Source organism: Dermacentor albipictus, chromosome 6 (assembly GCF_038994185.2).
Source record: "Dermacentor albipictus isolate Rhodes 1998 colony chromosome 6, USDA_Dalb.pri_finalv2, whole genome shotgun sequence".
Classification (NCBI taxonomy): Eukaryota; Metazoa; Arthropoda; class Arachnida; order Ixodida; family Ixodidae; genus Dermacentor; species Dermacentor albipictus.
This window is the reverse complement of record NC_091826.1, coordinates 84,081,951-84,099,937: the sequence shown is the minus strand read 5'-3', so window position 1 is coordinate 84,099,937 and position 17,987 is coordinate 84,081,951. Positions and strand designations below refer to the sequence as shown.

The following is a 17,987-nucleotide window of genomic DNA, read 5'->3' as shown; positions in this document are numbered from 1 at the left end:
TAAAATACATCGTATGGATGTGTGTCGACATCTCTGGGTGTCGTAACAAAATATAGCAAGTGCGTGATAGTTTCGGGCGCCCAGGAATAAATAGTGCTAGGTTTAGAGAAGCGCGTTTATTCGCAGATAAAAGTTGAGGCTTATGTACTCGGACGTGGATGGCTTTACTGGTTTTCCGCTACAGAAAACGAAGGAGAAATTGGGCACCCAGGTCAATAATTAAGCTCATCTAAAGCGCGAATATTGCTTCTTATATGATTGTGTTTTCGCATGCAGCCATCACACTGCATTCTATCTGTTCCATTGACTGACTGATTAACTGACTGAATGAGTGAGTGATTGAGTGATTTGTGTAATAATACTTAATATTATTATTAGACTGACCTGCTGCACTCTGTTGTGTTAAAGGCGGGCACATGGAAGCTTCAAGTGGAGAGCGCAAGCAAGACCCAAGTCGTGGTCTCCATCCTTGTCACGTCCCAAGCCAGACACCTGACCAAGAAACCGATAGTGGCTTCGTGCGAAGTGCTGAAGGCGGAGGTTGCTAACCCAAAAGACCTGGTGATACTGGTTGGTGTTAAGAAAGGGGAGCGTGTTGTCATTGACGCAAAAGTAACGGCTTTGGTGATCAGCGAGAATGGGCTTGCGTGCCCTGTCCGACTGCTTGACGATGGCAAGGGTAAGGACGATCGGCAATTATTATTCTAGTTCAACTAGGCAGAGAGCTTCATGCTTTCAGAAGATGCTGTAGGTATTACACGTGTTGACCCCCTTAAACAGGAACGAGACATGTGATAATTAACGGAGGGGGAACCAAGCCTGCCCCTTTTGCACACAGGCTATGCTTTGTGAAATTCCGTCTTTACTAGGCGAATACAAAGAAGTCGAAAAAGTAAAGAATGAAGGTGGCCTTCCAGACGACTAAGAACAGTTTAGCTTGTTCACTGCTTTATTCTTGTTTGCTCCGGCATTAAAAGCCATCTGTGAATAGACGTACGCTTCTTCCTTCGGGTAAACATATTTACATATAGCACGTCCTATATATATTTCTTGTTGAAATTGTCAGTGCTTTCCATGGTGTCGTGTTGGACTCGTGGTTTTTATAATGCATTGGTTTCTTCATGTGCAATTGCGCATCAAAACCCGCCAAGCGTCTCAACGCGCTGCTTTACCTGCGAGAAAAGGTGTTCAATGCCTCATGTCCATGAATACGGCCGTGGCGTAAAGGTTGCAATATCAGCCCTGTGTGCTAAATGTCCTGTCTTAGAGTCCTGTCATGGAACAGTCTTACTAATGTTTATATAAATATTTACAGCACAGCAATTCATTGAAAAAAGATGAGTTTTCAAAGTCAAAAAGCAGTTTCAAAGCTAAAGCAAAGCGTTGTCCATGTAGTAACCATGTAATCCATGTAGTGACCTCCAATCCCATGCTAGTTGAGTCACCCTGCTTGCAGCTCCTGTGAACACAAGCGTCACTGCTCTCCACTGTTGTCTGTAGTAACTGTATGAAACTGCATGCTTGAACCTTTCAACTCGTAAAGTACTTCTTTGCTGCACTGTTGCCAGATAGCGCCATGGCGTTAATCACGTTCAGCGTCAGAGGCCAGGTACACTACCAAAAAGTGTTGGAACTTGGAAAGAAAGCTTCGCTTTAAAATACTGTGCTGCCTACAGCAGCCCTCATAAATGTTTGCTGCACAAATTCTAATAAAATATGGAGCGAAAATTAGGCACACTTGACTGTAGCTAACGTCTACATGCGGGGAAGCGCAAATTATTTATAGGGAATGCTTGCACAAATATTTTAAATGTTAAGGAGCGAACGGTTGCGTAGAAAAAAAAAACATGTTGTACAGGATAAATTTATTATTGGTGAAATAGCATGTTTGCAATGACAAGTTATAAGATAGAAAGCAACGCGTACGGCACAAAACCAATGGCTCCAGGGTATCGCACCCACTGGCAGCATACCCAGTGGTCCATACTCAGTTTTCTTAATAGAAGATGCAAACCGAGTGGTCGTAGCACACACTGTGCATATGCCCATTGCCCATACACAGCCAAACCAGGGGCAGTTGGGTTTAGACTGTACTACTACGGGTTCAGCTTACAAAAGTCACCAGATCGGCGGTGCTACCCCCGGGATAAACCCGCGAAAATTATTCAATAATAACGCCAACCCGCCTTCTAGAAAGTGGCTGCCCTCGACAAGAATGCTTCACAATTAAAACTAACCGGCCTACCTCACCGAAAATGAGTATCAAAATATCAGAGTGGGGTTTATCCAAAAAGAAATGGGGTGTTCTATGTACGCTATGTACACCTACATTGTTGGTATGCTAGAGTCGTGCTCTAGTAGATGGTTCTTCACATGTGCTTGTGTCGTTGATTGCGCGGGAGGCGTTGTGAATGGCAACGTGCAGGGGATCGCCTACGTAGAAATAACTTGTACACGGTCGTCCACTTCCAATTTGAACACGGCTCCGGGCGGCCGGCGAGGCCGGCGCTACGCGGAGCGCCGCTCGTGGGCGCCGGGGTAACTAACGCACCGGCGCACTGGCTGCCAACAGGCCAGACATCAGCCGCGTCGTCTGCTACAGCGCGCCAGCACTAATGTGTGCTGGCGGCTGAGGCCTGGCCTGTGGCAGTCAGTGCGCCGGTGCGTTAGTTACCCCGGCGCCCACGAGCGGCGCTCCGCGGAGCGCCGGCCTCGCCGGCTGCCCGGACCCGTGTTCAAATTGGAAGTGGACGACCGTGTACACTTGGTAGGTCAAAATCCCTAAAAATTCGATATACATGTTGCCGTTGATAGTTCAGGTGCACGTGTTCATAATTTTGTTTCCAGCTTTCTTTACACCAAGCTTACCGCATGTATACTGAGAACTGAGTGTTTTCGTGCTTGAACACGCCAATGTAGGAGTCGCCGCAGGTACCTAGGGGCATTTTAAGCTCGGCGAAGTTGTCATAGCTCGGTAAGACTTCCGTTTTCACAAATTCAGGTATGTAGACACGAAATTGTTGATTATTTCTCTGTGGATGGCAAGATACTAGGCCGACACAGCGGCCTTCTAGTGCCTACTATGCATTTAATCGGTAGCCAGCTTTGGAAGGCTGATGATCGCACAGCTGTTATTCCTCGTGGGTGCGTGCCTTCTTGAAGCTGGCCATCTTGCTACGTTGGCTGCCTATTTAGACAAGAGACGGCGCCTTGAAGTGACAACGTCTATGCTCACAAACTAAAGCAGACTGAAGTAGCGATACAACTTATTTTGTTTTATAAATCACATGATACTACGTGCAACAAAGGCGGCGCTGGATTTCCTAACATCACTAACATAAAATCCCCCCCGCATACTCCTAGGGTGAAGCAAGCGCAATGAGTATAATAAATTGCGTGACTGTCTCATAAGAAGATTTCAGAACTCGGAGCTCTTTATAAGCTCCCATCAAACTACGCGATCTTCAGGATCTGCCATATTTTTTTTTATTTAACAGTTAGATAACCAGAAGCAAAGCTGGTGTATCAGTACCAGGGATTCTATATCAATTTTGTGCAGAGCTCGTCTACGATGACTGTCCTAATAAAAGGAAAACCGAATGTCGGTTACATAACGTAACATAGTGTCAAGGCCGCCGTAGCAGGCTGAGGTTTTTTTTTTAAAGACCGATATGGCTAGACGGGAACAGCACAGCAGCACAAACGAATCTGCGTGTTAACAGTCATCCGTACGGTGGCGATTTTACTGGGTTCTTCTTTTTTTTAAGGCCGGCGCTGGGTGCACGCGCGTGGCAGCAGACGACCCCAAGTGGAGTCCGCTGCTGCCACGAATGATGACGTCACAAAAAGAAAACTTAGTAAAAAATACATGAAATGCTAACGTTATCGTTTTGTTGTTAAATACACTACGCCTAAATAAATAAAGCATTTATTTTGAGCTGCGTTTTAAAACCGAAAATGACTGTCGGCGGCTACACACGCGTGCTGTGTGGTGTGTACTGTAGTATTGAATCACTGTGTAATATCGGCGAGTACGAATAACGTTGCCGTTACGAAGCTACAGAAGCTTCGAACGAACTGTGCTGCATCCACGAAACAGCACGACATGTTGCATCATTTGGACTGTCGGTTTTGAAGAGTCGTGGTAGCACAGCGCCGACTGCATATGGTGCCGACACGGATCATGCATATTGCAGGGTGTGTCGTATGTAGCGATTCTTTAAGTTGTGTGTACGCCTTCTGGCAAAGTCGGATGCCTGTTTGGCCTTGGACACCACGTCGACACACTGTTCTCGAGCTCGAAAACGCAGAAGTGGTGCGCGTCGGCATTGACGTCGATGTAGGGTGCATACACATTTCCAAATCGCTGTGCAAAGTAAGGGCGCCTTTTGTCGATGAGCAAAGTGCATTCAAACATTTCGCGTCGCCTCACGCACGCAGAAGCCTAGTAACGAAAGCCTGGACGTGAAACGTGAATCTAACAGAAAGGCCTGTTCCCGCCTGAAGGCAATGTCAGCAAGTGGGCAGAACTCTGCCCAAGACCACACTAACAACCATAAACGCGCTCCAAGGCATAAAGAAACGAGCTGCTCCAGCGTTGCGCCCAAGTGTGGCTCGAGATCGCAAGCTCGAACACCATCCGGTTCTTCCAGCGCAACTAACTAGAACAACATTCTATCACACAACACAGTAAGAAACCGTAAAATTGCGTTTTAGCTAAGCTGAAAAGCTGAAGCAGCTCCAGCAGCGCGCGCAAAACTATAAACCGGAACACGCCATACTTGTTTAAACAACGTCATCATAACTGTGACGTCACTTCCGTGCGTGGCAGCAGCGTTTTAGTATGGCAGTTCGCTTCTACCACGCGCGTGTCACCAGTTAAGGCCTTTTTTTAAATGGGGCACTCTGAGCCGTTCAGAAGTGATCTGAGGGGCATTGTCAACTCACGCTATGACAATGCAGAAGTACGTAGTGGATGAGCTCAGACTAGCACGAATAAAACTGTCAAGAGGAGTAGAAGAAAACAAAAGAGAAGGCTCGTGTTCATAGGGAAAGGTGGTTAAGAGGTGCTATTGTTAAGTTTAGGCGAGTAATATATCAATAGCAGGCGACAAAGTAGCATCCCAATCACAGTGGTTGGCGGAAACGCACATTGGCAATATGAATACTCTCAATACGACCAGGGTGCTCAGAAAGAAGTGGATATCGGAGCATGTATTAGGATTGCGGTGTTTAAACGTGGTGAGTAAGCGACTGTTGGAAGAGATGGTGGCGAGGTGGTTCCAGGCTGACGCTGCCTTGGAAAGGAAAGGAGTTCGAGTGAAGGCTTGTACGCCATCTGAGCTCTGGGCCTCGTATATGTGGTCTACGAAAAGTGAAATGTAGTAAATTTACTTATACCGAAACTACAATATAACGCCATTTCATGATTGGCGACATTAATTCGATGAGCAGTGAAGCAGCTTAGTGACATACCGTGTTGCCACTCTGTCTATACTTCATGTATAAGGCCTCTACTGGAGCCAGGCTCGTCTCTTGTGCCTGAACAAATAAAAGAGCATATGCATGTTTTATTGCCGATTATGGATTTGCAAAGGCACAACGCAAACCGAAATCAAGAGGCCAATGTTTAGGCACAAGACGCATGCTCACAATTTCTGTGCTGGCCGAGCTGTAATAATTGTAGCTCCCGCAGACAATGGCATTTCAGTTCCTTTATGTATTATTTCTATCAAACTGTGCATTCTGCGCGGCACTCGTGTCTCTTCAGGCCCTCCAAATTATGTGGTTGGAAACGTAAACACCAGTTCTTTCGCTCTACCGTCCTAAACTTATCACTGTCGTATCTACAGCGCACGACATGGCTTTCAAGTTTACGGAAGCTTGCTGCTCATATGCCGTCCACACTGAGCCACCACGAGCGCACCTATAATAGTTGCATGAGAATGAATTCTCCAGTAGTTTCTGTAATAGCTGCCGCAATAAAATATCTAAAATAAATGAGCTATATAAGTACGCACATTAAGCAACCGAAAATTCCCTGTCGTTGTGGCATGACATCAGTAATATTGTGCCGCAAACGATGTCTTACATATATAATTTACTTATTAGTTTTTGCATAGCTCTGCGGTTTCCATTGACGCATCGGCACCTCTGGCTCCTAATTTTGCAGATCCGGATATCTGGGGAAACGACGGGACATACAGTGGCTATTTCGTGGAGCTCAGCGGAAAGGGCCGCTACTCGGTGACGGCTTATGTTCATGGCGACGACAAGGCAAGACATGCGGACCGAGTAAAAGGCTTCCCCACGAACATGCGTGCGGGAGAGAAACCACGCGGTGAGCTAATCTGACATGCCTTTGCGTCATTACAAGTCTTAAACGTTTAAGCGATCAAAACCAGTGAAGGAGCACACATACGTTATCATAACTGAACAATTTTGCGTCTATTGATCTTTGATGTAGTATGGTTTTCTATGTATTGAAAGTACAATAATCAGGGCTTACAAACAAAAGTTGTTTTACTCACACATGTAAACAAGAAAAAGCACATACACCGCTATAAACATGTTCTGTTAATCTCTTAGCCGGTGTTTATTGAGCCGTAGGCGATTCCACTAGCAGCTTGGCCATGTTATTTTGCAGCACACAAAAAGAAAACGCAATAATGTGTATACTTTTATTGTTCTACACCACCCGTAAAAAAAGCGAAACAGTATCGTAGTATTATGAAGTATAAAACAGCGCAATTCTCAGCGCATCAACGAGACAAATCAGCCCGAGTCATAGTTTGCGACTAACAAGTGCAACCCTCGCATTGCCGAACATTGAAGGGTACTTGGATCAAGAATTTTCAATCCGCTGCATTTCTTGCCGAGCATTGTCTGTCTGTCTGTCTGTCTGTCTGTCTGTCTGTCTGTCTGTCTGTCTGTCTGTCTGTCTGTCTGTCTGTCTGTCTGTCTGTCTGTCTGTCTGTCTGTCTGTCTGTCTGTCTGTCTGTCTGTCTGTCTGTCTGTCTGTCTGTCTGTCTGTCTGTCTGTCTGTCTGTCTGTCTGTCTGTCTGTCTGTCTGTCTGTCTGTCTGTCTGTCTGTCTGTCTGTCTGTCTGTCTGTCTGTCTGTCTGTCTGTCTGTCTGTCTGTCTGTCTGTCTGTCTGTCTGTCTGTCTGTCTGTCTGTCTGTCTGTCTGTCTGTCTGTCTGTCTGTCTGTCTGTCTGTCTGTCTGTCTGTCTGTCTGTCTGTCTGTCTGTCTGTCTGTCTGTCTGTCTGTCTGTCTGTCTGTCTGTCTGTCTGTCTGTCTGTCTGTCTGTCTGTCTGTCTGTCTGTCTGTCTGTCTGTCTGTCTGTCTGTCTGTCTGTCTGTCTGTCTGTCTGTCTGTCTGTCTGTCTGTCTGTCTGTCTGTCTGTCTGTCTGTCTGTCTGTCTGTCTGTCTGTCTGTCTGTCTGTCTGTCTGTCTGTCTGTCTGTCTGTCTGTCTGTCTGTCTGTCTGTCTGTCTGTCTGTCTGTCTGTCTGTCTGTCTGTCTGTCTGTCTGTCTGTCTGTCTGTCTGTCTGTCTGTCTGTCTGTCTGTCTGTCTGTCTGTCTGTCTGTCTGTCTGTCTGTCTGTCTGTCTGTCTGTCTGTCTGTCTGTCTGTCTGTCTGTCTGTCTGTCTGTCTGTCTGTCTGTCTGTCTGTCTGTCTGTCTGTCTGTCTGTCTGTCTGTCTGTCTGTCTGTCTGTCTGTCTGTCTGTCTGTCTGTCTGTCTGTCTGTCTGTCTGTCTGTCTGTCTGTCTGTCTGTCTGTCTGTCTGTCTGTCTGTCTGTCTGTCTGTCTGTCTGTCTGTCTGTCTGTCTGTCTGTCTGTCTGTCTGTCTGTCTGTCTGTCTGTCTGTCTGTCTGTCTGTCTGTCTGTCTGTCTGTCTGTCTGTCTGTCTGTCTGTCTGTCTGTCTGTCTGTCTGTCTGTCTGTCTGTCTGTCTGTCTGTCTGTCTGTCTGTCTGTCTGTCTGTCTGTCTGTCTGTCTGTCTGTCTGTCTGTCTGTCTGTCTGTCTGTCTGTCTGTCTGTCTGTCTGTCTGTCTGTCTGTCTGTCTGTCTGTCTGTCTGTCTGTCTGTCTGTCTGTCTGTCGCTAGCTAGCTAGCTAGCTAACGACCATGAAAGCATCAAGACCTATGCAGCTAGCTAGCTGCATAGGTTTTGATGCTCTCATTATCGTTTCGTTAAGTTGGTAATTACCAACACTTGAATGGTATGACGAGGTTGTATGACGACCATAAATGATCCCTCACGATATGAATATCATGAAATTTGTGCCATGTAGGTCATGAAAAGTGGGGGGCGCCATGACTTGGCGCTCCGATGGTCGTTTCGTTAATGTGGTAGGTTCCAAAATTGGCATACTATGACGAAGAGTGTATGACGAACATAAATGATCAGTCATGACATGAATATCAGGAAGTGTATGTCATGTGGTTCATCTGAGAACCGCCTCCGTCTTCGTACTCTCATGGTTGTTTCGGTAACTTCATAGGCTCCCCACACACTGTTTCGCATAATATCGATTCGCACAGATCATGAGATCTGCCGGCTTTATTGTTCTTCTGTACCATTGCATAAATTGTCTATACTGAAGATACATAACAATCTACTTTCGGTAACACGCGCAGAGGAACAGTGGAGAAGGATTGCGAATGTGTGCTTTAGGCAACAAAATTAGGGGCAGGAAATGAAGGAGAAAAAATCCAGTCATAACATCTTGCCGACCCCCTGCCGAACTTTAAATCTACGCCATGCATCATTAACACATTTAAAGTCGCAATAGCTTTAGGTAATAAGGGAGCATTTTAAAATTACGGTTGCCTGAGTTCAATTTGGCCCTGAACAAATACCAACAGTACTAAACAAAGAAAGATGATGAAATGCGCTTGCCATAAAATTCGATACCTATGCTGAAATACGAAAACGTTCCTTTGCTTAAAAATGCTGAAAGTCTCAAAGCTGGCTTTTTCAGCAGAACCGCAATTAAGGCTTTTACTGAACTAGATGTCTGGAAAGTGAAGTGCTCAGAAAGCGGCGTTCCTACTCCTACTGACAAATACGACACCGCACTTACGTCTCATGCAATCGCCACAGAGCTTCACCTTCACAGCTTTTGGCCTAAGAATTCACCTCCGCTCTTAAACATTGCCGATGCCATCGACCACTTGCTAGCGGATACGCCTTCGGACGCAGCTAATCAACGCAGTGTGAACACTTGTAGTTGAAATTGAGCAACAGATGTTCAAAACTTAAGGGCTCAAGCTATTCTATACGCGACAATTTTTCCCAACTAATTTGTGACATTAGAAAGAAGCTACAGCAAAGGACAAAAGGCAAGCGTGACCACCGCGGCACGGTTAGATTAATTTACGATAAAGCTTCCAGAAAGCGTAGCCTTTTCACGTGAGACAATGAACAAAACGACATACTTGCAGATGAAAAAGATGACGAACAAAAGAGGGCAACAACGCGCAATACTCGTAATTGTCAACGCTGAAAATTCTGAATACAAACGCATGAACTGGAAGCTGTTCTCCTTGCTTATCAGCCAGATATAGTAACACTTGCTGAAACGTGGCTGCACTCTGATATCTTGTACCGCGACATTGTACCGCCAGGGTGTGCAGTTGTTCGCAAGGACAGGAAACTAATAAGCGGAGGCGTAACCTTCATATATATATTGTAACGACGTGGGATCGACGAGTATGCGTAGCAGCACCGCCAAGAAACGCACTTTATCAGTCGTCCAAGGGAACAACAACAACGTCTTCTTCGTTTCCCCTGCTTCACCTAAAAACCCGCGCTACTTCAGCGTTGTCCCCACTGGCGCATACCCGCTGAATTATGGTTCTGCCAAATATAGTCGTGTCACTTGGTCCCCCTTTAGAAAAGATCATCGTCCCGATGATAGACGCTTGGAAAGCAGCGGTAAAGAACTGCGCAGTCTTGGCAGTCCTCATAGTACGGCTTCATACGCAGCACGTGAACCACCTCGGGTAAATGCCGTCGGCGCTTTGAACAGTGCGAGCTGTCTGGAACGACTTCGTAGTTGACGTCACTGATGCGTCGGAGAACTATGTAGGGCCCGAAGTATTTGCGTAGGAGCTTTTCAGAGAGCCCACGCTGTCGAATAGGTGTCCACACCCATACTTTGTCGCCGATGTTGTATGTTACGGCTTTGTGCCGAAGATTGTAGCGTCGGGCGTCAATGTCCTGTTGCTCGTGGATTCGCAGACGCGCAAGCTGCCTAGCTGCCTCTGCTCGGTGTATTATCTCTTCAGCACCCGTCTCGTTGTCGTCAAATTCATGAGGGAGCATTGCATCTAATGTTGTTGTAACCTCACGGCCGTATACGAGACTGAAGGGCGTCTTGCGAGTGGTCTCTTGACGAGCCGTATTGTACGCGAAGGTGACATAAGGTAAAACCTCGTCCCAGTTCCTATGCTCTACATCTACGTACATGCTTATCATATCAGCCAATGTCCTATTGAGTCGTTCTGTCAGTCCATTCGTTTGGGGGTGATACGCTGTTGTCTTCCGGTGGGCGGTACCACTTAGACGTAGAACGATATCTAAAAACTGGGCCATGAACGCAGTACCTCTGTCGGTGACGACTACGGCGGGAGCGCCATGCCTTAAAACGATGGATTCCAGAAAAAATCGTGCCGCTTCATCTGCTGTTGCCCGTTGCAGGGCACTTGTCTCGGCATATCTAGTGAGATAATCCGTGGCAACGATTATCCACCTATTACCAGTAGTAGACGTAGGGAAGGGGCCCAGAAAGTCCATGCCTACTTGCGCAAATGGTGTGGCTGGTACGTCAACAGGGTGCAGTAAGCCGGCTGGTTTGACGGATGGCGGTTTACGACGTTGGCAATCCAGACATGTCTGAACGTAACGTTTAACGCCCGCAGTAAGTCTCGGCCAGTAGTAATTCTGCCGAATCCGTGCCAATGTGCGAGTATAGCCCAAGTGCCCAGCAGTCGGCTCGTTGTGGCAGGCGTGTAAGATTTCACGTCGAAGCGGTGATGGAACAACAAGTAAGTAGTTGCTGCCACTAGGCGAGAAGTTCTTCTTGTAGAGGACGTTGCGACGCAAGCAGTATGATGCCACCCCTCTTGCAAAGAGCCTCGGCACGCTGTTGGTTCGTCCTTCGAGGTAATCAATAAGCGGCAGCAATTCAATGTCATCCCGTTGCTGGCGTGAAAGATCGGCAGTATCCACGAGTCCCAGAAAAACGGTGTCGTCATCGTCTTGTGCTGCCGGCTCAACAGGAGACCGAGAAAGGCAGTCGGCGTCTGCGTGCCGTTTTCCCGACTTGTATGTAACAACAAAGTCGAACTCTTGGAGTCGAAGACTCCAGCGTGCGAGGCGGCCGGAAGGATCTTTCAAATTAATGAGCCAGCAGAGGGAATGGTGGTCACTTACGACGGTGAAAGACCGACCATACAAATACGGACGAAATTTCAGAACTGCCCATACCATTGCGAGACATTCTTTTTCAGTGGTGGAGTAGTTAGCTTCGGCTCGGGATAGTGTCCTACTGGCGTAAGCAATCACTTTTTCGCTGTCGCCCTGCCATTGTACTAGCACCGCCCCTAGACCGACATTGCTAGCGTCTGTATGCAATATCGTCGGGGCTTCCTCATCGAAGTGTGCTAATACGGGAGGCGATTGCATGCGTTGCCGGAGCTCGTGGAATGCCCGCTCCTGGTCTTCGCCCCAAGTAAAAGGCATATCTTCGCGGGTGAGCTGTGTTAACGGCCATGCGATACGCGAGAAATTCGCAATAAATCGCCGGTAATATGCACAGAGTCCCAGAAAACGTCGCACGGCTTTTTTGTCTGATGGAATCGGGAAATTAGCGACGGCGGCAATTTTATCCGGATCAGGTCGGACTCCTTGGCTACTGACGACGTGACCGAGGAACTGAAGCTCATGAAAAGCAAAATGGCACTTCTCAGGCTTCAAAGTAAGACCGGCAGAGCGTATCGCTTCAAAAACAGTTTTCAGCCTTCGTAAGTGTTCGTCGAACGTTGCGGAAAAGACAATCACGTCATCCAAGTACACCAGGCATGTTTGCCATTTGAGACCGGAGAGCACAGTGTCCATTAGACGCTGAAATGTTGCTGGCGCCGAACACAAACCGAAAGGAAGTACCTGAAATTCATAAAGTCCATCAGGCGTCACAAAGGCTGTTTTCTCACGGTCTCTCTCATCCACTTCGATCTGCCAATAACCGCTTTTCAAGTCCATTGAGGAAAAGTAGCACGAGTTTCGCAACCTATCCAAGGAATCATCAATACGTGGCAGTGGATAAACGTCCTTCTTTGTGACCTGATTGAGCTTCCGATAGTCGACGCAGAAGCGCAGGCTACCGTCCTTCTTCTTCACTAAAACCACAGGTGATGCCCACGGACTATTAGATGGTCGAATAACGCCATCTTCTAGCATCGTCTTCACTTGTTTTTGTATTGCTTCGCGTTCCTTTGGGGCCACACGATAAGGGTTTTGTCGGATGGGTCTGGCGTCGACATCAGTAATGATGCGGTGTTTGGTAAGTGGCGTTTGACCAACTCTTGACGCAGAGGAGAAACAGCCCTGGTACTGCTTGATGAGCTCAAACAGACGGTTCCGCTCAACGGCCGTTAACGTCGGATTAACGTCTACAATAGGTGCAGCTGTGTGGATTGCAGAGGCCGACTCCTGTGCTAAGTGGCAGTCTTGTATTTCTGTCACTTCGTCGAAATAGGCGACAGCAGTGCCTCTAACGATGTGTCGGCGCTCTCTACTAAAATTTGTCAGCAAGAGTTCGGCGCTTCCGTCAATTACATTGATAAGGGCTCTGGCAATGGACACACCGCAATTCAGTGCTAGCGCACTGATGTATTCAGCTACTCCAGTCCCACTTTGCAGGCTGTCACAGCGCACCTGTACGAGAGAGCAACTCCGCGGCAAAAGTATGACGTCGTCCGCGGCAATACGTAAGCGAGGTTGTTGTGGCTTCTCATCGGTGACATCCGAACTCGTGGCAAATGTGACGCTTCTGTCACGGATGTTAATCACGGCGCCGTACTCCCGTAGGAAATCCATGCCCAGTATAAGTTCTTTACAACACTCAGTAAGGATGACGAGGGTGACGACGAAGGTTGAACCGGCGATTAAGAGTCGGGCCGTGCATTTCCCGACAGGTGTCATCAACTGACCTCCGGCGGTTCTTATGTTGGGCCCGTGCCATGGTGTCTTCACCTTCCTCAGTTTGTCAGCGACCTGTAAGCTAAGGATAGAAAAATGGGAGCCAGTGTCAACCAGAGCGGCTATTTCGTGGCCGTCAATGTAAACGATGAGCTCGGCGCTGACGATGTCAGTTACGTCTTTCGTACTTCCATTCGTCGTATTCGTCGTTGTGCTGGGCGTCTTTTTCGTCAATGTAGTCTTCACGTCGTCGTTCGTCGATAACGGGGGATGTGGAGCGGTTAGAGTATTGGCAACCTCACCCCCGGAGGTCGCAGCGGCTAGTTTCCCCGTCGAGGGCTAGGCGACCTGCCCCTAGTGACGTCGGCAAAACTGCGACGAGTCGGCGAATTGTAGCGCGCCGGAGATGGAGAAGGAGAACGTGGTCGGGGCGTCGTCGTATTTGGTGGCTGACTGTTTACAGGGGCGTCGTTGTAAGCGCGTCGACCGTCGCACGGAGAGTAAGCATAGTTGGCAGGAAAGCTTGGGTGTTGAGCGGCGCGATAGTTGTTCCATTTGCGGCAAACTCTATAGACATGTCCAGCTTCACCACAATGGTAGCACACTGGTCGACGATCGACGGTGCGCCACAAATCGGTTTTCCGACGCTGGTAGTTCGGCGGTAACTCTCCATGGAGCCAAGGAGTGGCGTGCGCATGTCCAAAATACGGCGTTGTTTGTGCTGGCATGATCGGCGGGGTCGGTAGAGTCGACGAGGGTGACGATGTCGGCTCTACTTGTGGCGTAGGTGGTGTTGTAGTTATCGGTGTCAACGGCGTTGAAGTTGCGTTGAGTGGACGGCGAACAGCTTCCGCATAAGTGAGGCGCCGCGGAACGTTGCCGCAGTCTGGCGCTGAAAAAGCTTGCCGGACTTCCTCCCGGACAACATCAGCAACAAAAGATAACGCTGGCGTCGGTTCCGTAGGCGCAACCACAAAGCCGAGCTGCCGAAGCTCTTCTCGCACCACTTCTCGGACTACTTCACGCAGAGACATGTCGTTACTCGCAGCCAGTACGGAAGTGTTCGCCGTCGAGTTGCCCATGTCATGCTGGCGGTATCGTTGATGCAGGGCCCGTTCAATGGCTGTAGCTTCTTTTGTGAACTGTGCCACTGTTGTCGGTGGATTTCTCACAAGGCCAGCAAACAGTTGCTCCTTCACTCCTCGCAGGAGATATCGCAGCTTTCTTTCCTCTGGCATGTCTGGGTCTGCCCTTCGGAAAAGACGGGCCATGTCTTCCGAGAACATAGCAACGCTCTCATTGGGCTTTTGAACGCGGATTTCGAGGAGACGCTGCGCGTTTTCCCTCCTGTCGATGCTTGAAAAGGTATCCAGCAGCTGTGCGCGGAAGTCGTCCCACGTGGCAAAGCTCCTCTCCCGGTTTACGTACCACGTACGAGCATTGTCCTTCAAATAGAAATATACACTCGAGAGTTTGTCCGCCGAGCTGGTCTTATGGTTATACTGGGCGACGCGCTCGAACTGGTCTAGCCAATCTTGGACGTCTTCAAAGGCATCACCATGAAAGCTCTCCGGGACCATAGGATTCTGTAGTGTTACTTGCGATGGAGCTGCGGTGGCCATGTTATTTGTAGGAGGCAAACGATTTCTCGAAGTTTCTTGCAGGGGACTGGACTCGGGCGCTAAGCCTAGCAGGCGACGACTGAAGCGGTGGACAGGTGTTTCGATGCGCGATGGTGATTCCGGGCTCGATCGTCGGCTCCGCGAAGGGGTGCCAAGCATGAAGAATACCCCGCACCTCCACCAGTGTAACGACGTGGGATCGACGAGTATGCGTAGCAGCACCGCCAAGAAACGCACTTTATCAGTCGTCCAAGGGAACAACAACAACGTCTTCTTCGTTTCCCCTGCTTCACCTAAAAACCCGCGCTACTTCAGCGTTGTCCCCACTGGCGCATACCCGCTGAATTATGGTTCTGCCAAATATAGTCGTGTCAATATATATATATATATATATATATATATATATATATATATATATATATATATATATATATATATATATATATATATATATATATATATTCAATCTTTATATATATTCAATCTTTGTATTCAATCGTTAGAGGCTGACGGATTCCCCAAGCTATATGCTTGGGGAATCTAACCGAGCCAAAGTGCACAGGCTAAAATTATTGTATTTATTGCTAAACCATCGTTGCAGGCTAAATCCCAATGACCGATGACTGTGTTAAAAAAGAGGCACGAAACATCCTATACACTTATGCCTGTATATCCTGATATTGAAGTAGTATTGTGTAAGCTCCATGAGAAGAATGAAATAGCATTTGTCATTACAAACCACCTACAGACCACCTGATGCTGAAATACCATATCTCGAAACACTATATGATTATATGCACGTGCACATACCCCGGCGTAAAAAATGTTTATAGCAGGCGATTTTAATTTGCCATAGTTAAACTGGCACTCGCTTAGTCCGGCGACAGCGACTACCAACATAATTACCGACATCGTGTTCACATTTAAGTTGTTAGAGTTCCAACAAGTAATCAAAGCTCTTCGAATTCAGTCCGGGATCTTGTTTTTTATCAGTGGTTACTTTCCAAAATGTCCTTTGCATGTAGAAACAGTACAAGGCTTGTCTGACCACGATATTGGTTTTTGTTCCTTAAAATATGCAAGTCCAATTCTTACACAAACTACACCGAAACGGGTACCTGCATATAAGAGAGCATATATCTTGCTCATGAATTTCCCAACTTACACGTTTCGTCAGGCGAACACTCGTCGGTAGATGTGATATGGACAACATTTACAAGTGTTGCTAAGCACTGCATAGTTACATTTGTTCCAAGACTAAACAAACGGTTAGAAAGCACAATCCATGGATCAAGGATGAAATAATCCACATGAAACGACAAATGAAGAGGCTTAGAACGGATAGAAAAGCTCGCTCGGGCAGCAGTATTGGGTAACAAATCTCTGTGCTGTCAAGGACCCTGAAAAGTAAAATAAGCCTGGCTAAAGAACACTTCCTAAATCCCTCTCTACACAGCTTTATTAGAACAGCTCTGCATAAGTTGTGGCGACGCATAAGTGTAAAGCGTAATAACCAAGCACCTGCGCCTACCTAAGGCGGCAACCAGAAAGCCAATTTTTTAACACCTGCTTTGACCCCATTTACACTGTTGATAACGGCCTTTTACAATCTTACCCAAGCGTATCAAGTAGCCAAGGCAAGCCTTTACGACACACCCTTCATATCGCAGACGGGCGCGTTTTCAATTTACTAAACATTAGCAGAAGAAACGCTCGGGTCTAGATAACATTCGAAGTGTCTTGTTAAAACGATACGCTGAACCCATTAGTAGACTCCTCCACCTTGTAAATTTAAAATCGCTTCGCGTTGGTCGCCTTTCAGCTGTATGAAAAATTGCTAAAGTCATTCTTGTGCATAAGTCAGGTGATACTCCTTCCTCCGCTGGCTACAAACCCATCTCACTCGCATGTACCTCATGTAAAATGCTTCAACATGTCATCCTAAATTATCTTACAGAATACGTCGAATCTGACAAAATCCTGCATCCTAATCAGCATGGTTTTCGTAGTGCCCTATCCAGTGTTGCCCAATTAATTGAAACACTACATGACTTTGCCAAAGATATTAACAGCCAAAAAAAAAAAGCGACGCGATGTTTTATGGATTTTTCCAATGACCATATATCAAATACCGTTCCCGTTCTATCTGGCGTACCGCAGGGTTCGCTTCTGGCACAACTGGTCTCCTTGTTGTACACAAATGATATAACTAATCACATTGACGCAAGATTTAGACTCTTTACCGATGACTGTGTTAAAAACCACATATTTAAAACTCGCGACGACAAAATAAAAGTTGACAATTCCATGAACGTATAGCCCAGTAGTGCATAAATTGGCAAACGGTATTAAACGCGGAGAAAAAAGTTTATATGACCATAACAAACAAGAAATCAACCCTTTTCTCTCCCTACAGCATTATTTACCACCTACTAGAGAATGTTTCACAGTATAAATACCTCGGAGCATTGGTAAGAGGGGACCTCAGCTGGGACGCGCATGTTGAACAAATAGCTAAGAAAGCAGTAAATAAATTGTTCTTTCTTAAACGTTCGCATACGTATTCCACATATGATCGAAACATGGCTTCTTGCATACACTAGTCTCATCCGACCAATATTGGAATATGCCAGCGTTTCGTGGTTTCCATACACTACGCACAACATTCGCAGTCAATGAGGGTACGAAGGAATGCCGTGCGTTTTATATTTAATCGTTACAGGCGGACGGATTCCCCAAGCTATATCCTTGGGGAATCTAGCCGAGCCAAAGTGCACAGGCTAAAATTCTTGTATTTATTGCTAAACCATTGTTGCAGGCTAAATCCCAATCATTCATTGCATACAACACTTCCAGGCAAAGACGCAACAAGCATAAATTTACGCTAGAGGAATATAACTGTACTAATAGCGTGTTTCGTTTCTTTTTTTTTTCACAAGCCGTTAAGGACTTGACTTTCTTGGACGAAACAATTGTTAGGCAGCCAATGCTGCCAATGCCAATGAATTGTTCATTGAATTCGTGAAAGATATCGATTTTCACAGCTGCTTATCAAGTTGCTGACTGGTTTTTCTCTGGTTGTCAGTTGCATCACCTGCTTGCGGAAATTTGTCGATGTGCATTTTGATTGTGTATTCACTTTTACCCCTGTAATGAT

The 17,987-nt window shown here is 46.9% G+C and overlaps 1 protein-coding gene across 7 annotated transcripts in view; it reads left to right on the top strand.

Annotated features, from left to right (window-relative positions):
- The window catches only part of LOC139061257 (calcium-activated chloride channel regulator 1-like), a 323,451-nt gene that overhangs the window by 234,938 nt on the left and 70,526 nt on the right, over positions 1-17,987 (top strand). For all 7 annotated transcript variants that reach the window (XM_070540974.1, XM_070540969.1, XM_070540970.1 and 4 more), the window contains 2 exons: positions 409-679; positions 6,173-6,340. In XM_070540974.1, the coding sequence (XP_070397075.1) occupies positions 409-679; positions 6,173-6,340 (439 nt within the window). The remainder of the gene's footprint in view (positions 1-408; positions 680-6,172; positions 6,341-17,987) is intronic.